At 40.9% G+C, this 15531-nt stretch overlaps 1 protein-coding gene and 1 long non-coding RNA gene across 2 annotated transcripts in view; both read left to right on the top strand.

Annotated features, from left to right (window-relative positions):
* The window catches only part of LOC137862017 (uncharacterized), a 72145-nt gene that overhangs the window by 36539 nt on the left and 20075 nt on the right, over nt 1-15531 (top strand). The gene's annotated exons all lie outside the window — the stretch shown is intronic.
* On the top strand, nt 4363-14295 carry LOC137862013 (ubiquitin carboxyl-terminal hydrolase 42-like). The gene is made up of 15 exons (XM_068693638.1): nt 4363-4594; nt 5338-5538; nt 6131-6241; nt 6401-6503; nt 6708-6775; nt 6932-7002; nt 7535-7617; nt 8535-8646; nt 9024-9164; nt 9359-9459; nt 9923-10064; nt 10745-11026; nt 11826-11914; nt 12449-13542; nt 14164-14295. The coding sequence occupies exons 1-14, from the start codon at nt 4366-4368 to the stop codon at nt 13521-13523; spliced, it is 2808 nt and encodes a 935-aa protein (XP_068549739.1). The 5' UTR covers nt 4363-4365; the 3' UTR covers nt 13524-13542; nt 14164-14295.

Genomic DNA, 15531 nt, shown 5'->3' with positions numbered 1-15531 from the left:
CATGCTTTCACTAAGAAAAACCTTCGCAGCTTTGAATCTGAATTTCCTGCCCCGCGTTTAGGTGAGCCCGGAGCGGCGTCAGGCATTGCTGGGCTCCTCGTCCGGCGGCGCTGGTGAAGTGAAAGATGCCAAAAGTGAAGTTTGACAGTGAGCTCGGGGGCTTGTGCTGGCCCGGTGGCTCTCTAAGCCCCCGTGTCTGAGCAGCGGGAGCATCCGAGCAGCACAGGACGGAGCTCAGCAAGAGGCTGGGGTCAGGGCACTGCTGCAAATAGCAATGCTTTGCTGGCTGCAGAAGTTAACCAGGTACACAGCGCTGTTTTACTACATGGTGGAGACCTACGGAGAGTGTTTCTGCCCTCCTTTTTAGCTGAAACATCCCCAGATTCTAAGGGGAAAAGGAATAGAAGGGACTTGCGGAGTAATGTTCTAGTGAAACCCAGCCTTCCTAAAGAAGCCTGCCTGAATAATTCCTGTGAATAACAGACTGTTCAGCTATTTCCTAACATAGAAACGGTGCTGACTTCTTCTTCAGAGTAACATAAGTTAGTGATGCTACTGAAATAGTTGTGGTTCAGACGTAGATCTGATTTCTCCTAAGCACGCTCAATTCACAGCTGTTGATCCTCCAGCGGAGGCTTTGCAATTGAACACCTGTGGATAGGTAAGTTTCCCGCTGTTCTCCTTTCCTCTTGTTTTTTTTTTTTTTTTTTTTTTTTTTTTTCTTAGTAGCATAGGCTTAAGACTCTGAAGAAACGGGCTGCTTTTTTTCATTTCCAACACTAGCTGTTCCTTTTGAGCCCCGCCTTCTATTTTTGCAGTCACAGGATACGTGAATGTAAATTCCTGGGAGAGAGGTAGAAAACTCTGTTTCAACTGGTGTCTTTTTCGGCTATGTGGGGAGACCAAATAGGGTGGTTTTGAATCTTCTGGCTCTTATTCAGAGCAGCAGCATGTGGAGGGAGACAGATGCGTGTGCTTTTTTAGTGCAATGGCTTCAGAAGCAAGAGGGGAAAAAACACTTTCTCTGGGAGCTGGAGAAGGTGTCCTAATCACAGGAGAGGTTTCTAAATGGCATATCTTTGTGAGTGTTCCTGTAGTCCGGAGGTTTTTGTTTGTTTGTTTGCCTTTGGAAGGTTTTACTCTTAATCTTCACGTCCTTCAGCAGAAGTGAGAAATGTGATTTTATTTTGTGCAGTGTCGCGGACCCTCCGAAATCTACTGGGAAGGATGAATACCTCGCACAGTACCAATGTGATGACGGTGGAGACAAGGAGAAACCAAGAAGATCAAAAGAACGTGACCTCATTTCTAATGAAAATGTTTTGTACGGCAAAGAGACTTCTGAGCCTGGTGAGAAATTGCGGCAAACTTCCTCTCTCAAGTGTGGCACTGAATGTAGCTCTAAAAAGCTTTCCTCCTCAGCTATTGCAGAGAGAGTCCAAGGTAGAAAGGACAAGACTAAAAACACTGAGAAAGAGCATTACCAAAGCAAGAGGGAACATGCTCCTAGTGAAGAGAAGGAGAGTCAAAAAGCAGGTCCTTCCAGCGGCCAGGTTCAAAAGGCGTCATGCTGGAGCTCCGAGTTCGGCAGCATTCCGAGGCCGTTTTGGCGGTTGTGGAGACGGCCCTGGCTGAGGTGGCTGCTGCTGTTGCTGCTGTCCCCTCTGTCCTCGCTGTTGCCGCTGTTGCCGCTGTTCCCGGACCTTGGAGACCTCCGGCGGCTCCCTGTGACAGGCCCTGTGGCCCCGGGGAGCTGCCTGCCGCCTCGTCGGCCAGCCCGGCAGCAATCCTGCCAGCACAGGATAGCTCACTGCGTTTCAGGGTAAAGTGACGATTAATTTCTATTTCCTGGCCTGGGTGCTGCTTCCTTCTTTAAGGAAGCTTCAAGGTTAAAGGTTAAGCTCAGTTATGTCAGGGCCCAAGTCCGTTTCGTGAAGGGGCTCTTGTACGACAGCTTAAGGTGGGATTGACTCTCTGCTAAGCGGAGGCCAGACGTGTACCTACTGAGAAGCAGGTCCTAAGTGATAACGTTTTCTAAAGAGACTGCTAAACACATCTGAACAGTGCTGCTGCAGAACTCTGAATGGGGGGATAGCAACTGTCTTAACTGATCTGGAATCTTGAGTTTACTTTTCAGTGGACAAGAGGTGTGTCTCTCAAGGCAAACAAAGAGAGGAGTAACACCCGATACTCATGTCAACATAAATTTATGCTCAGAGCGTAGGTGTAGGAACAGCATCGGTATGTATATGGAACATCGGGAGAGGAAGCTCTGTCGGTATTTACAGTTTTTCTACTACCTTGTCAGAGAGACGTTATCTCCACATTAGAAATGGATGTATTTTGAAACAGTGGTGGTGGATCGGATTTCTTCTTTCCAGTGTTAATATTTGCTCTTGAATCGTACTTAATACCTGGTAGCGCCTCAATCAGTTGTCAAAAATAAACTTAAAAATGTGTAAGGCTTATCTCGTTGGTCAGTATAAAGATCAAGGCTTTTTTCCTTTTTCCTTTTTCCTTTTTCCTTTACCTTTTCCTTTCTTCCCCAGTATTGTTTTTCTTTTCCCCTTCTCACTACAGTCTTAATTTTGTTTCTTGTCCCTTAAGTGTGTTTTCAGTGTGTTGCTGAAACATTTTCTCTTTCAATCCGAAAAAAGGAGCTGTCACTGGTGAAGATCGGAGCTTATCTGAAAATCCCTGAGCCCAGGAGCTGTCACCTTAGTCTTCCAGTCGGACAAGGACGACTTCATTTCTCGTGTAAATGCATTTTTCAGGTTTGCGTATTGTTTTTTCAGGAACGGAAAGTGTGTATAGAATGGATTTAAAATCAATCTTAAATGTAAAATGTCAAGGGAAAAAAGTTCTAGTTACAACCTGTGCACATAATTTGCCAGCTGTGGGACTAGGAGTTTTCTTATTTACTGTGTTTTGTTTAACGTGTCTGAAGTTTAATGGATAGCAATCAAGGCGTGCTAGAAATCTGAAAGCACTTTATGCTTTGTTCTCTCAGTCATTTTGGTATAACAAACTAGCTTATGTTTTAAACGCTCCATTAGGTTAGTGGTTTCCCTATAGGTAACAAGTCCCTGTGTGCTACAGTAAGACAGTAACAAAACATGAAGTATAGAAGTTCATCCTGTCATGGATGCTTCTGCCTACGGACACACAATTATGCTTATTTAAAGCAGTATCACCTTGAAACCTAATCAGCATTTTAAAAAGGACTTTGTAGCAGTTATTGGCTTTTGTCCTGGAGGGCTGAGGTTTGTTTTGTTTTGTTTTACATTCAGCATTTCCGTTTCTAGCTTACATTGCCCTGTTGTTTTGCATGAGGAAAACGTGCAACTTTACAAAGCAGAACGGAAAGAGCTGCTTTTTAGTCTAACGTTTCAGTTTTTTGTAGGAGTTTTAAATGTGGTAGGAGTAAAACACCAGAAGTACTGCTGCCAAAGTTCTATTCAAACTCGTATTTCTTGGAGAAGCAGAAGAAGCCCAGGGAGAAATAAATTTGCAAACGTGCTCTTCATGCTCTCCTTTCCCAAGATTTCTCTGAGATATAGCCCATCCTCTGTGGGTTTTGAGGTATATGGTTCCCAGGAGTGAGAAGGAGGGCCAAACATCTCTCTTCTTGGATCTCAACATGCCAGGGCTTTAGTGTACTGCCACTTACGGCTCCGCTTTTTCACCTGGAAAAAGCGACCACATGATGTAGACTGAGGAGCCCTCACAAATTAACTTGCTATCACAAAGTGACGCCCAGAAAAGGTGTATTTAAAAGCTAGGCTCATTATAGAATAACAACAACCCCCTCATGATTGGTGCAGTAGACAGTGAGGTAGAGGGCGATCCCTGGAAAGACAGAAGAAAAGGAGCAGTGAGTTCTGGGTACCTTTGTGCACACGAAACAGAAAAACGCAGGCAGTGAAGTAATAGTGTTCCATTACTAACGCCAGCAATAGATAATTGCAACAATTATCTATTAGATCATAGGTAATAATTAACAGATAATTGTGCAACTCTGGAAATCAATAAATAACTGATTCCCCTCAGAGAATGTCTTCTACATTTTTATATTAAAAAGACTCCAGAGTTGGAATGGATTAAAATCCTACAGAAGTGAAAGAAATGGCATCAGCCACTAGTTCTGCAGAAGCTAAAAGTAATACCGATAGAGTTTAGATGGAAATTTTCACTTTGTGTGTTTAGTTTGGGGATTCTTTTTAAATCATTCATACCAGCGATTTAGTTCTTAAGGCTGTTTCTTTGAGATTAAGTGACAGGACTTCTGCTACTCTTTTCTTCTTGGAATGCTTCTTGATATTCTTACGTCAACCAGAACTTCTGTCTCTGTCGCAGATGTCAACGATGACTGTAGTTAAGAAGCCCAAATCTTCAAAGTCTAAAAAGCCCTCTTCAAGGCGGTCTGGCAAATCCAAGAAACCAAGTACTAAAATACTGATGTCACGCACCGCAAACTGGGGCCAGATACCGCCTGCAGAAGATTCAAGCCAAGTCTCTGTGGCCCAAGGACGTGGAGGTGCTATTTACTGTAGATCATCTGAAAAATCTAAGGCTTTTGCCCCAAGAGATCTAAGTAAGTGTGAGCTTTATCCCGACTCCATTTTCTTCAAAGCAAAAGTAGAAAATGCAGTTCTTACTTGTTGCACTGATAGAGAAGGGGACTAGTGTGAACAAAGACTTCAAAAGCGAATCCCCTAAGGCAACTGAAGTGACTGATGTTACAGAAATTAATTTTGATATATTTACAGTCAACAGAGAAATATGGGGAGCTTTTTGTAATGCACAGATTTATCCATGTCTTTTCCGTTTTGCAAAGAAAAGTGTTTGATTGTTGCTATTCACAGCTTCCATTTTTCACACGTTTTTTGAATGATAACATTGCTCAGGAAAAGATCTGGTATCTGTAGGGGTACCGTCATTCCTAGTTACTAGTTTTTACCTTTTTTCCGTATAATTTCAAGTCTAAGCTTGTGGTTTAAGTTATAATAAGGAAAAAAACAGTAGTTGAGTTAATCAGGTTAAAGATTATAGATGGAGAGGAACTTGGCATTAGGTACTACAAACAGAATGGCAGTTAGCCTTGCCTTAGAAAAATTAAAATGGTTGACAAAAGCTGTTTTTTTTTTTTTTTTTTCCCCAAAACATTGTGTTGACCAGCCAATTTGAATTTGGCGGTATTAAAGCTGTCTGCAATAAGTTTTTCTGGCTGCGATTGTAGCTAGCTCCTCTAGGTGCTCCTGCAGAATAGTATTTTTTTAAATACCTTCCTTAGAAACAAACAAACAAAATCTCTTTTTAAATTTAACTTTCTTGCAGTCGTTAATGATGGAATTGCTCCGCCACAGAGCATTCTTTTTCCACCTGAGAAGATTTGTATGGATTGGCGAGAAACACAAAGTGTTGGAGTTGGCCTGTACAATCTTGGCAACACATGTTTTCTTAATGCTACTCTACAGTGTTTGACCTACACACCCCCACTTGCCAATTACATGCTTTCTCTCGAGCACGGCCAGTCATGTGAGTACTTTCTAAGAGTATTTCGAATCTGTTGGACAGCTCTGAAGGTGAAAGAACAGCAGTGATTCTGAGACAAGCTTATTTGCCTGATTTTACCTGTAGAAGCTGGCTTTGAGCACTGTATTAGCAGTGGGCTCCGAATAGCATATGGAGTGCAATTAATGCACTGTTTGTTTAATGAATTTATTTATTTATTTATTTATTTATGTATTTATTAAAGGATCATTTATTGCTTCGTGGGAATAATGAAGTGCATTGGACAGTAATGCATTTAGTAGTAATTTTAGAGAGTAATACGTTTTTCAGCCTGTGGAGTTCACATTCCTGTCAGCCTTTACAAATGTGACTTTGCAGTAGTCTTTTAGATTTCTCATCACAAAATGCATTTGAATACAGGCTTAGTGGATATTTTTATTCTGTAAAGTTGTGTGAAATGAAATGTTACAAGACTGTTGGGACATTGGCATCTTGGGAGAATAGAATGTAGCAAGGAGAGTGGATATCGTATCTATAGTTTAAATTTTACTTAGATGTTTGTTTGTAGTTCTGGATATTTTGCTGGACTGGGATGCTTTCTTCTTTCACTCTTCAGGTCGTGAACAAGATTTTTGCATGATGTGCACAATGGAGACTCACATTAACCAGGCCCTGCGTTGCACTGTTGATGCCATCGAGCCTACGCATGTTATCAGTAATCTCAGTCGTAAGTGGCTTCAGATGTGTTTCTTTTCGATAGCTTGTAATCTTCAAATACTTATTTGATGTGTATAAGTGGTTTTAACACTAGAAAGAAGAGAGATTTTAGAAATAGAAGAATGATTTCATTTTTAAATGAGGTGAATACTATCATCTTCTTCTTTAGGAATAGGACAACATTTCCGTTTTGGCAGTCAAGAAGACGCACACGAGTTCTTGCGCTATACTGTTGATGCTATGCAGGAAGCGTGCTTGAATGGAAGCACCGAGTAAGCATAAACAAGTTCACTTTCATACATTCTCTAGCACCTTCTAGTCCTTTATTTACTATCAAAAATGATCTCTAGCACCTTTTAGTGCCTTATTTACAATCAGCAACGAAAGTCTACATCATCCTTAGTTTTCATAAAACTCTTTGAAGAGTTAACTGTGCGCCTTAAATCTTCTGAGGTCTGATTATAATTTATTTCCAGATTGGACAGATCTTCTCAAGCTACCACCATCATTCATCAAATATTTGGAGGATTTCTAAGATCGAGAGGTACTTTAAAAAATATTCCTGTCCTTAGAACTGATCTGTGTCTTTTGTCGGTAGTAAAGCAGTCTGTAGTTTGTCTAAAGTAGTATCTGGCAACAACTTGAATTTGGACAGTTAGTCTCCTTCACATAAGGTTAAGCATTTATATTTTGCTTCCAGTGAAGTGCTTGAATTGCAAAGCAGTTTCGGATACGTATGAGGCATTTCTTGATATCACTTTGGATATAAAGGTAAGATGTTTTCTAAATATAATTCATGATGTTTAAGTACATGCCTAACTTTCTAAATTAAACTTGTTTACCTTAAAAAACCAAACCACATATAATGTTAAAACGTAAGAGCTTGGTGGTGCTAAGGAAGTGGATTGGACTTTGTCCTTCTGTGGAACCCATGTAAATAGTCTCCACATTTGCATTGGGTTTAAGGGGAAAGAATTCTCTTTCTGCAAAAATTATAATGCTGTCATACTTCTCTGTTGTTCTACCCCAATGTACATCTAATTGTTAGACTGATGAATTTGTCCCCAGTATTGATGACAAAGCACACTATAGATGCTGTCTAGGCTACTGGAAAAGTATTTGTTCCGAAGTCAAATGACTTCCAGGTGAGGTCAATGCTGAGCATGCTCTTTCTGCCTCCTTCTTCACAGTGCTCATAGTAGATCGCTTGAGTATGTTGGTAAGATTCTCTTATAAACCACTAGTACGTCTCTGGAATTTTGAATTTACGGTGACTTTACGCTCTTCTTTCTCGCTCCTCTAGGCGGTTTCATCTGTTACCAGAGCTCTGGAACTCTTTGTGAAACCTGAAGAGCTGGGTGGAGAGAATTGCTATAAATGTAGCGAGTAAGATTTTGACGAATTAGGTCTTAATCCTAGATGTCAGTTTTATATGTTGCATGACTCTGTTGGACTACCTCTAAACTTTGGATCTACTTACGAGTTTTGTGGAAGTTTATAAAACACTTGGATTTTTGTTTCTTTGGAGGGGGGAAGTCTTGTTCAGAGGCATTCCCTATGGGTTTGCAATTCTCTGGCTCGTATTTTGCCATCAGAATTCAAAAAGAGATACTTTTGTTCTTTCTATTTATTAGCTCTCGACAGTACTTTTCTTGATGTAAACTGCCCAGTTTCCGTTGTTCTCTGGGCTAGTGGCTAATTTTCACTGCTTACACTGTAGGTCCTACCTTGGAGCGGGCAATGTATCAAACTGAACTATTGTGTTTCAAAGGATGGCAGACAGTTTCAGTGTCTTTCCAGACAAGCTCAGTACATGAAGACTTCCTACTGTTAAATGTCTCCCTCCTGTAGAATGACCATGTGCTTCTGTTGTATTTTTGATGTTGATAGACGACCTATGTTGGAGATTATTTGCAATTTCTAGTCCTGGGGACCAAGGCTCTCTCGTTCCACTTTCATTATTTGTATTTCTCTTGAAAGCTGAAAGAATGTATCCAGGATTGGAGTTCAAATAGCCACTTTTGTAGACCAAGAAATGGTACCTTGCCATCCAACCTGGTAATACCCTTTCGTGAGAGATTCCTGTTCCTGCTATGCCCGGGGTTTTGGGAGAATTTACCTTCTTCACTGTATTAACAAACCTGACACGCAGTGCATGGGTTTATGAAGAGAAAAAAGACCAACCTATTATGCAAGTAAATGTCATTCAAATAGCACAGGCATGCGTGAGACATTAAAATGAGTTTGTTTTGGGGGCGAAAAAAGAAGATGCCTTCAAACACTTATCTCTGCTTGTTTTTAAGGTGTAAAAAGATGGTTCCTGCATCCAAGAGATTTACCATACACCGTTCTTCCAAGGTTCTCACAATATCACTGAAAAGATTTGCAGATTTCACAGGTGGAAAGATCAACAAGGTATATTTACCACTGTAATACAACTATATCATCGTGTAATGGGACATCCCCCAAAGCTGAAAGTTGTTTATATTTTCAGACAATAATTGTAGACTAACGACTATGGCTTATTCTTTCTCTTACTATCAATAAAGTTCCCGCTTGACAAGAAGCATATGCTTTCCTCTGAGAAGGCTGATTCATCAGGAAACAGTTCTCTGCAACTTCTAGTCTTAAACATTGTTTATGGGAAGACTTATTTGTAGTGAATCAAGAAATATCTTCTAGAAATATATTCTAGAAATAAATTCTAGTCTGTGTTTTTTGGAAGTGTTTTTCTCTGGCTAGCCCACGAAGTACTCTGGGATAATTTTTCTATCTTCTTGGTCTCTCTTTAGGAGGTGAAATATCCGGAGTATTTGGACCTGAGAGCCTACATGTCACAGTCAATGGGAGAACCACTGCTCTATGCCTTATACGCGGTGCTGGTACATCACGGTGTCAGCTGTCACTCAGGACACTATATATGCTATGTAAAGGTAGAAGTCAACAGCATTTCTAACAGGGTAAAGGTTGTGCTGGCAAACCAGTGAAAGCGTGACTAGCAGCTACTGTTTCTAGGGAAAAAGATATCATTATATTTTTATTTGACACGTGTGTATTTTGTTCCTATCCGTGATTTCATTTGGAACACGTGCAATTCACCTAAAGAAATGGTTGTCTTTATTTGCAGGCTGGTAATGGACTTTGGTATCAGATGAATGATGCTAAAGTAGTCCGTACTGACATTAAGAGAGTTCTTGGTCAGCAAGCTTACATACTTTTTTATATCAGGTAATAACAAATCTTAACATGTGTTCAGAAGAGATTTACTTTCCTGTTATTGATATTTTTCTGTTTTGCAAGTGTTTTTCTTGCTATCCCAGGGAAAGATTATTATTTGTCTAATTCAGTTCTGTCTAACCTGAAATTCTCTGTGTCATTTATTATCTTTTGTTGCTTGGCCTGAAACTGCAGCACTTGTGTAAATTGCTATCTATGTGTTACCTGTAGCTGGCTAATTTAGAGAAGGAGAGAAATGAAGGTCATCTGTCGTGTAAGAATGAATTATTGTTCTGAAAGTGATAGTCTTAGTAGCAAGACTGTTCTCTCCTTTTCAGTTTGTAGTCTTGGCGAAGCCTTCTGTAGAGAAGGCTTCCATATCGTATGAACTGTTCCTCTAAAATTATAGGATGGGATTTAATCCAAGAGTAGGCTGAAAGAAAAACTAAACTACAATCACTGCTCTTTTCTGAAGGCGCTATGATTTGACACTTGGAGAACGTGCGTTTTACTTGCCAGCACCATCTTATCCCTGTTCATTCCCTCCTGGTCAGCAGGGGGCTAATAGTAAGCAGGCTGGATTTATGGGACCACGACTTCTTCCTCATATGATTAAGGTAATTCAGGGAAGTGGGAGGGCAGGTAACGGCACCAAACTGCTAGTGGGTTTGGGGTTTGGTGTGGGGTTTTTTGTTTGGTTTTCAGCATCTTAGTTTTGTTTTCCTTCCCATGCTGCAGCTTTCTTCACAGCCTTCATGCTACAGCCAGAGTCATTCAAACAGTGGTTACTGCTAAATTGTGCAGCCATGCGACTCCATTACTTTATACCTCCAAGACAGCTTTCTAAAGCACAGAGAGCTACACTCTTTGACAATTTAAGCAGAGTGTACTAATCCTCGAATCATTTAAAAGAGGACTTGTTTTTCCTATCGTCGTCACTTTAGCTAAGACAGGGAAAACTAAGTGTCTTATTCCTGAGCACCAGAACAATTACTTCAGGCTTTTCAGGGTATGTTTAAAGGGGAAAATAAATATATTTGGGAATAGCAGCAGGTAATGTTAAGTTGTTTGGCTGGTTTTCAAAGATGATGTTAATTTGATTCCAATCGGCTGTAAACCAAAAGCAGGAATTGAATACGCTTATTGGACTTGCATTTATCTTTAAAGGGCAGTGTGTTTTTCTTTGTAGGTGTTAAGACCATTTGTAGAAATACTCAGTAGGAGAGTTTTGTGTTTCAAAATGTTAAATGCAGTGTTTGCGTTAATCCATCTTGCCATTTCTTCTTTTTAAATACAGAATTCAAGCCGTTTAAATGGAAATGGATCCATAAAAGAGGACGCAAAGACCACTGGTGTCACCCTAAAAAGGCCATCTTCAGCACCACCGATGGCCTGTGTTCAAAACCAGACAATTACCAGGCCTTCAATTACTGATCCGTCAAGAAAACAGAAGATCACCACCAGTATTCACAATAAATTGCCTGCTCGTCGGACTGTGTCACAGCCTGACTGTCTTAGCAGTGCTGCGGAGGATGAAGATCTCTACCAGGCTGTTCCTTCATCCACAATTACAAATTCGGTAATGCAAATGAAGCAAATGCAAACAAGCAAAAAAGTTTCTGATGAGATTTTTGTGGAGCCAACAGTGAATGAAAATCCTAAACTCAGCTCTGATAACACAGTCCCTTACGGTGCAGAATCTTCAGGAAAATCTGAGGAGGAGTCAAAGGGCTTATTTAAAAGGAATTGCAATGCAATGTCCTCTAATGGAATTTTGGTTGGAAAGGTAGTCCGTACATTGCAGCATTCCGGTTCTTCCTGTCAGAATGCTGACGAAGGAAGATCCCAGCATGAGCTGCCAAAAACCGATTCACTAAATGGTGCTATTAGGTTAGGTAATGAATCGAAAGAAAACGCACTGAAACTTGATGATTCCACTTGCCGAGTTGAACCTGTTAAACCTTCTGAGATGTTCTTTTCTAAAACAAATGGATTGCTTGAAACATAGATTTGCTCCATCGAGAATTTCTCACCTATGATGTATTCGGGAGTGTTTATTGTGTTCCTAATTCAGGTGAAATACTGAGAAAACACAGCACAAATGTGATTGTAAGACTTTGTGGTATTATCCCATTAGAATTTGCAGACCTGAGCTTACATTAGAACTTGTCAACTTAAGCTCAGCTGAGATAAAAATTCCTAAGTTTCATAAAGTAGATTTTGGGAGGTGAGTTGGGGTTATCTTTGAAGTGTAGATAATGCATACAACTCAAAACGGTCTTGCTTACCATTTAATGGAGAAATTCTGACAAGACTAGTCCTCAGTACTACTACAAATAGTATTGTTTTGTCTGCTGACTTGTGCGTTTTGATTGCAGATGCCTGGAGCTATGCCTTCAGTCAATCGAGAAGTCATCACGGAGTCCCTCACAGCCAGCCAGCTGAACAGCTTGTCAGAGGAAACGAGGTAAAATGAGCACAGTCTGATTAAGACAAGACCTTATGGAAGTTCGTTACGGTTTTATCTGTCTACTAATAGTATTTAATGGAAGGATTTAAATTAGTACAATTCCATGCTGTATGTCCAGCGTTACGAACAGAACTAATGATCAGCACTGAGCATATCACTCTGATGCAGGTTGGTGCCTCAAGGAGAACTTGTGTTCCTTCATAGAATGTTTTTCCATTTTTCTCCACTGTCTGGAGAAACACTGGCTGTTCCCCGCTCGCCCCTATGCCTTTTTTCTCAGAGCAGCAGGTGGAAGGAGACGGATGCATTTGCTTTTTTAGTGCAATGGCTTCAGAAGCAAGAGGGGAGAAAGCACTTTCTCAGGGAGCTGAAGAAGGTGTCCTAATCACAGGAGAGGTTTCTAAATGGCATATCTCTGCGAGTGTTCCTGTAGTCTGGAGGTTTTTGTTTGTTTGTTTGCCTTTGGAAGGTTTTACTGTTAATCTTCACGTCCTTCAGCAGAAGTGAGAAATGTGATTTTATTTTGTGCAGTGTCGCGGACCCTGCGAAATCTACTGGGAAGGATGAATACCTCGCACAGTACCAATGTGATGACGGTGGAGACAAGGAGAAACCAAGAAGATCAAAAGAACGTGACCTCATTTCTAATGAAAACGTTTTGTACGGCAAAGAGACTTCTGAGCCTGGTGAGAAATTGCGGCAAACTTCCTCTCTCAAGTGTGACACTGAATGTAGCTCTGATAAGCTTTCCTCCTCAGCTATTGCAGAGAGAGTCCAAGGTAGAAAGGACAAGACTAAAAACACTGAGAAAGAGCATTACCAAAGCAAGAGGGAACATGCTCCTAGTGAAGAGAAGGAGAATCAAAAAGCAGGTCCTTCCAGCAAGAGGAGGTGTTCTCAGAGCGTGGAAGTTGTTGAGCAAAAGCGTCACAAGCAGGAGCACTGGGAGGGAAGCAGGTGCAGATCTTTCCCTGGTGAAAGAAACAGCCCTGAGAATGGCAGAAGAGCAGTCAAATATTCAAAGTACAGATCTGGCAGCGGAGGAAGATCAGAACAAGGTAGCAATAGATATTACCGATCCAAAGGGGAAAGAAGTTGGAGCAGAGAAAGATACTATCGAGATGAAGCACGGAGGTGGGAAAGATGTAGCTATTACAATGATTACTATTCACCTCATGCGACAGGAGACAGTAGAGAGAGAAAGTTCTCTCACGGCGATGCAGCCTTTGACAAATGGACTGCAACTTACTACGGCAGGTCACATAAGCATTATCATTACAAAAGTGGATGGCCTCACGGTTCCCTCTTGAGAGATGAAGATGGACGTCGCTTTAGCACACCCGGAGCAGACTTGCATCGTTGCTCGGTATCTCAGCAACATTCTGGAAGACATTCTCGTGAAAGACATGCGCTTCCACCTGTGTCAGCTCATTTGGAGAACTGTCGCCAGAAAAATGAAACAGAAGGAAACAGAAAAAGAAAATCTACCCGTGCAGAAGGTAGTGAAAGTGAAATAGAAAGGAAAGACAGAAAGATAGAAAAGGAGCTTTTAGGTGGTGAAAAAAATGCAAAAATATCACAAGTTCTAGAAGAAAAAGAAGTCTAAGGATAAACATGGAGAGAGTCTAAGGATAAACATGGAGAGAAGGATTCCAAGTAAGCAAGGATTCCAGCATACTCCGCATTTTTTATCCTAATTCTTTTCTGGGTGCTTCTCATGTATTCCTTCTTTTTTTTTTTTTTTTCTCCTTTTTTTTTCTTCTCTTTTTTTCTTCTTCTTTTTTTTTTTTTTTTTTTTTTTTTTTTTCTGGTAGTTTCTAAGTTACTTAGATAGCATCAGCTGGCTGGGGATCATGTTGTTAGGTTGATCAGTGAAGATAGGAAAGCTATTGCTGAATTGTGTCAGAGCACTAGCTTTGGACCACATAGTTGGAAACACATCCGTACACCATTCTGGATTAGGTTAAAAGTTTTTTTCTGCTTGCACGTATTCCAGAGCTAGCCATTGTTAATGATCTGTGTACAAACCAGGACCTATGGTCCTCCAATCTGAGGGCTTAAGTTTGCTACATCTAAAGTAAGTTGCGTGTGCACAAAGCACCACAAAATAGCTGACATGCTGCAAATCATCACCTGTGGTAAAATAAATAAAGTTTCATATAGGCAACAAGTGCCACATCTTTTTTTCTCTTTTAAACTTGCATGTTTCTTTCAGACTTCACGATTTGTGTTTCTGTGTGCTCCACTTTGACAATGCCAATCGCAAGCGTAAAACAAGAAGAAAAAGGAGAAGAAAAAGAAGAAAAAAGAGAAACAGCAGGAAAGTGAAAGGCTCCTTGGAACACTTAGATCCTCGTTTCCAGAAGATAACGCGGGAGAAGAAGGAAGAATCCCATCCTCCAGATGGCTCTTCATGTGAGCAATGCAGAAGTGAGAGCAGTAAACAACCTTACAAGGAAGGGAAGCCTTCCAGTGCAGGCGAAAGCAAGAAATACAGCCCCGTCTCATCCAACGAGTGTATTAAAGGTAAGCGGCCGCAGTGTGTTTGAGGAATTCCTTTTCTATTAATGTAGAGATTATTTCCAACAGTCTTGAAGTGCTTGGTGAGTTAACAGTCTGCTGGATATTAAAAAAAAAAGCGGATGGACTTTTTCTTTCCGTTTTTAAATGACCACTAGGAAAGAATGCCTGAAATAAAGAGGTAAAAGGCAAATAGTTTTCATTTGGTGTGATGATTAAGTGGCAAACAAGAGGAAGAGTTGCAAGATCCCTTCTTAAATTCAGTCCAGCCAAGTAGGAAAAGTAAACGTGGACAGCTGTATCTTGGCAAAGAAGATAGTAGGGAGCAAGGAGGTTTAGCAGTCAAGATGGAAGGTGATGCCATGAGGCTTACAGGCTAGTAATGTTCTAGTGAAACCCAGCCTTCCTAAAGAAACCTGCCTGACTACTTCACGTGAATAACAGACTCTGTTCAGCTATTTCCTAACATAGAAAGGGTGTTGACTGCTTCTTCAGAGTAACATAAGTTAGTGATACTACTGAAATAGTTGTGGTTCAGATGTAGATCTGATTTCTCCTAAGCACGCTCAATTCACAGCTGTTGATCCTCCAGCGGAGGCTTTGCAATTGAACACCTGGAGAATAGGTAAATTTCCCGCTGTTGTTCTCCTATCCTCTTGTTTTGTTTTGTTTTGTTTTCCTAGTAGAATAGGCTTAAGACTCTGAAGAAACAGGCTGCTTTTTTTCATTTCCAACACTGGCTGTTCCTCCTGAGCCCCGCCTTCTATTTTTGCAGTCACAGGATACGTGAATGTAAATTCTTGGGAGAGAGGTAGAAAACTCTGTTTCAACTGGTGTTTTTTTCGGCTATGTGGGGAGACCAAATAGGGTGGTTTTGAATCTTCTGGCTCTTATTCAGAGCAGCAGCATGTGGAGGGAGACAGATGTGTGTGCTTTTTTAGTGCAATGGCTTCAGAAGCAAGAGGGGAAAAAACACTTTCTCTGGGAGCTGGAGAAGGTGTCCTTATCGCAGGAGAGGTTTCTAAATGGCATATCTTTGCGAGTGTTCCTGTAGTCTGGAGGTTTTTGTTTGTTTGTTTGCCTTTGGAAGGTTT

The sequence above is a fragment of the Anas acuta genome, chromosome 10 (assembly GCF_963932015.1).
Source record: "Anas acuta chromosome 10, bAnaAcu1.1, whole genome shotgun sequence".
NCBI lineage: Eukaryota > Metazoa > Chordata > Aves > Anseriformes > Anatidae > Anas > Anas acuta.
This window is presented reverse-complemented; position numbering and strand designations above follow the sequence as displayed.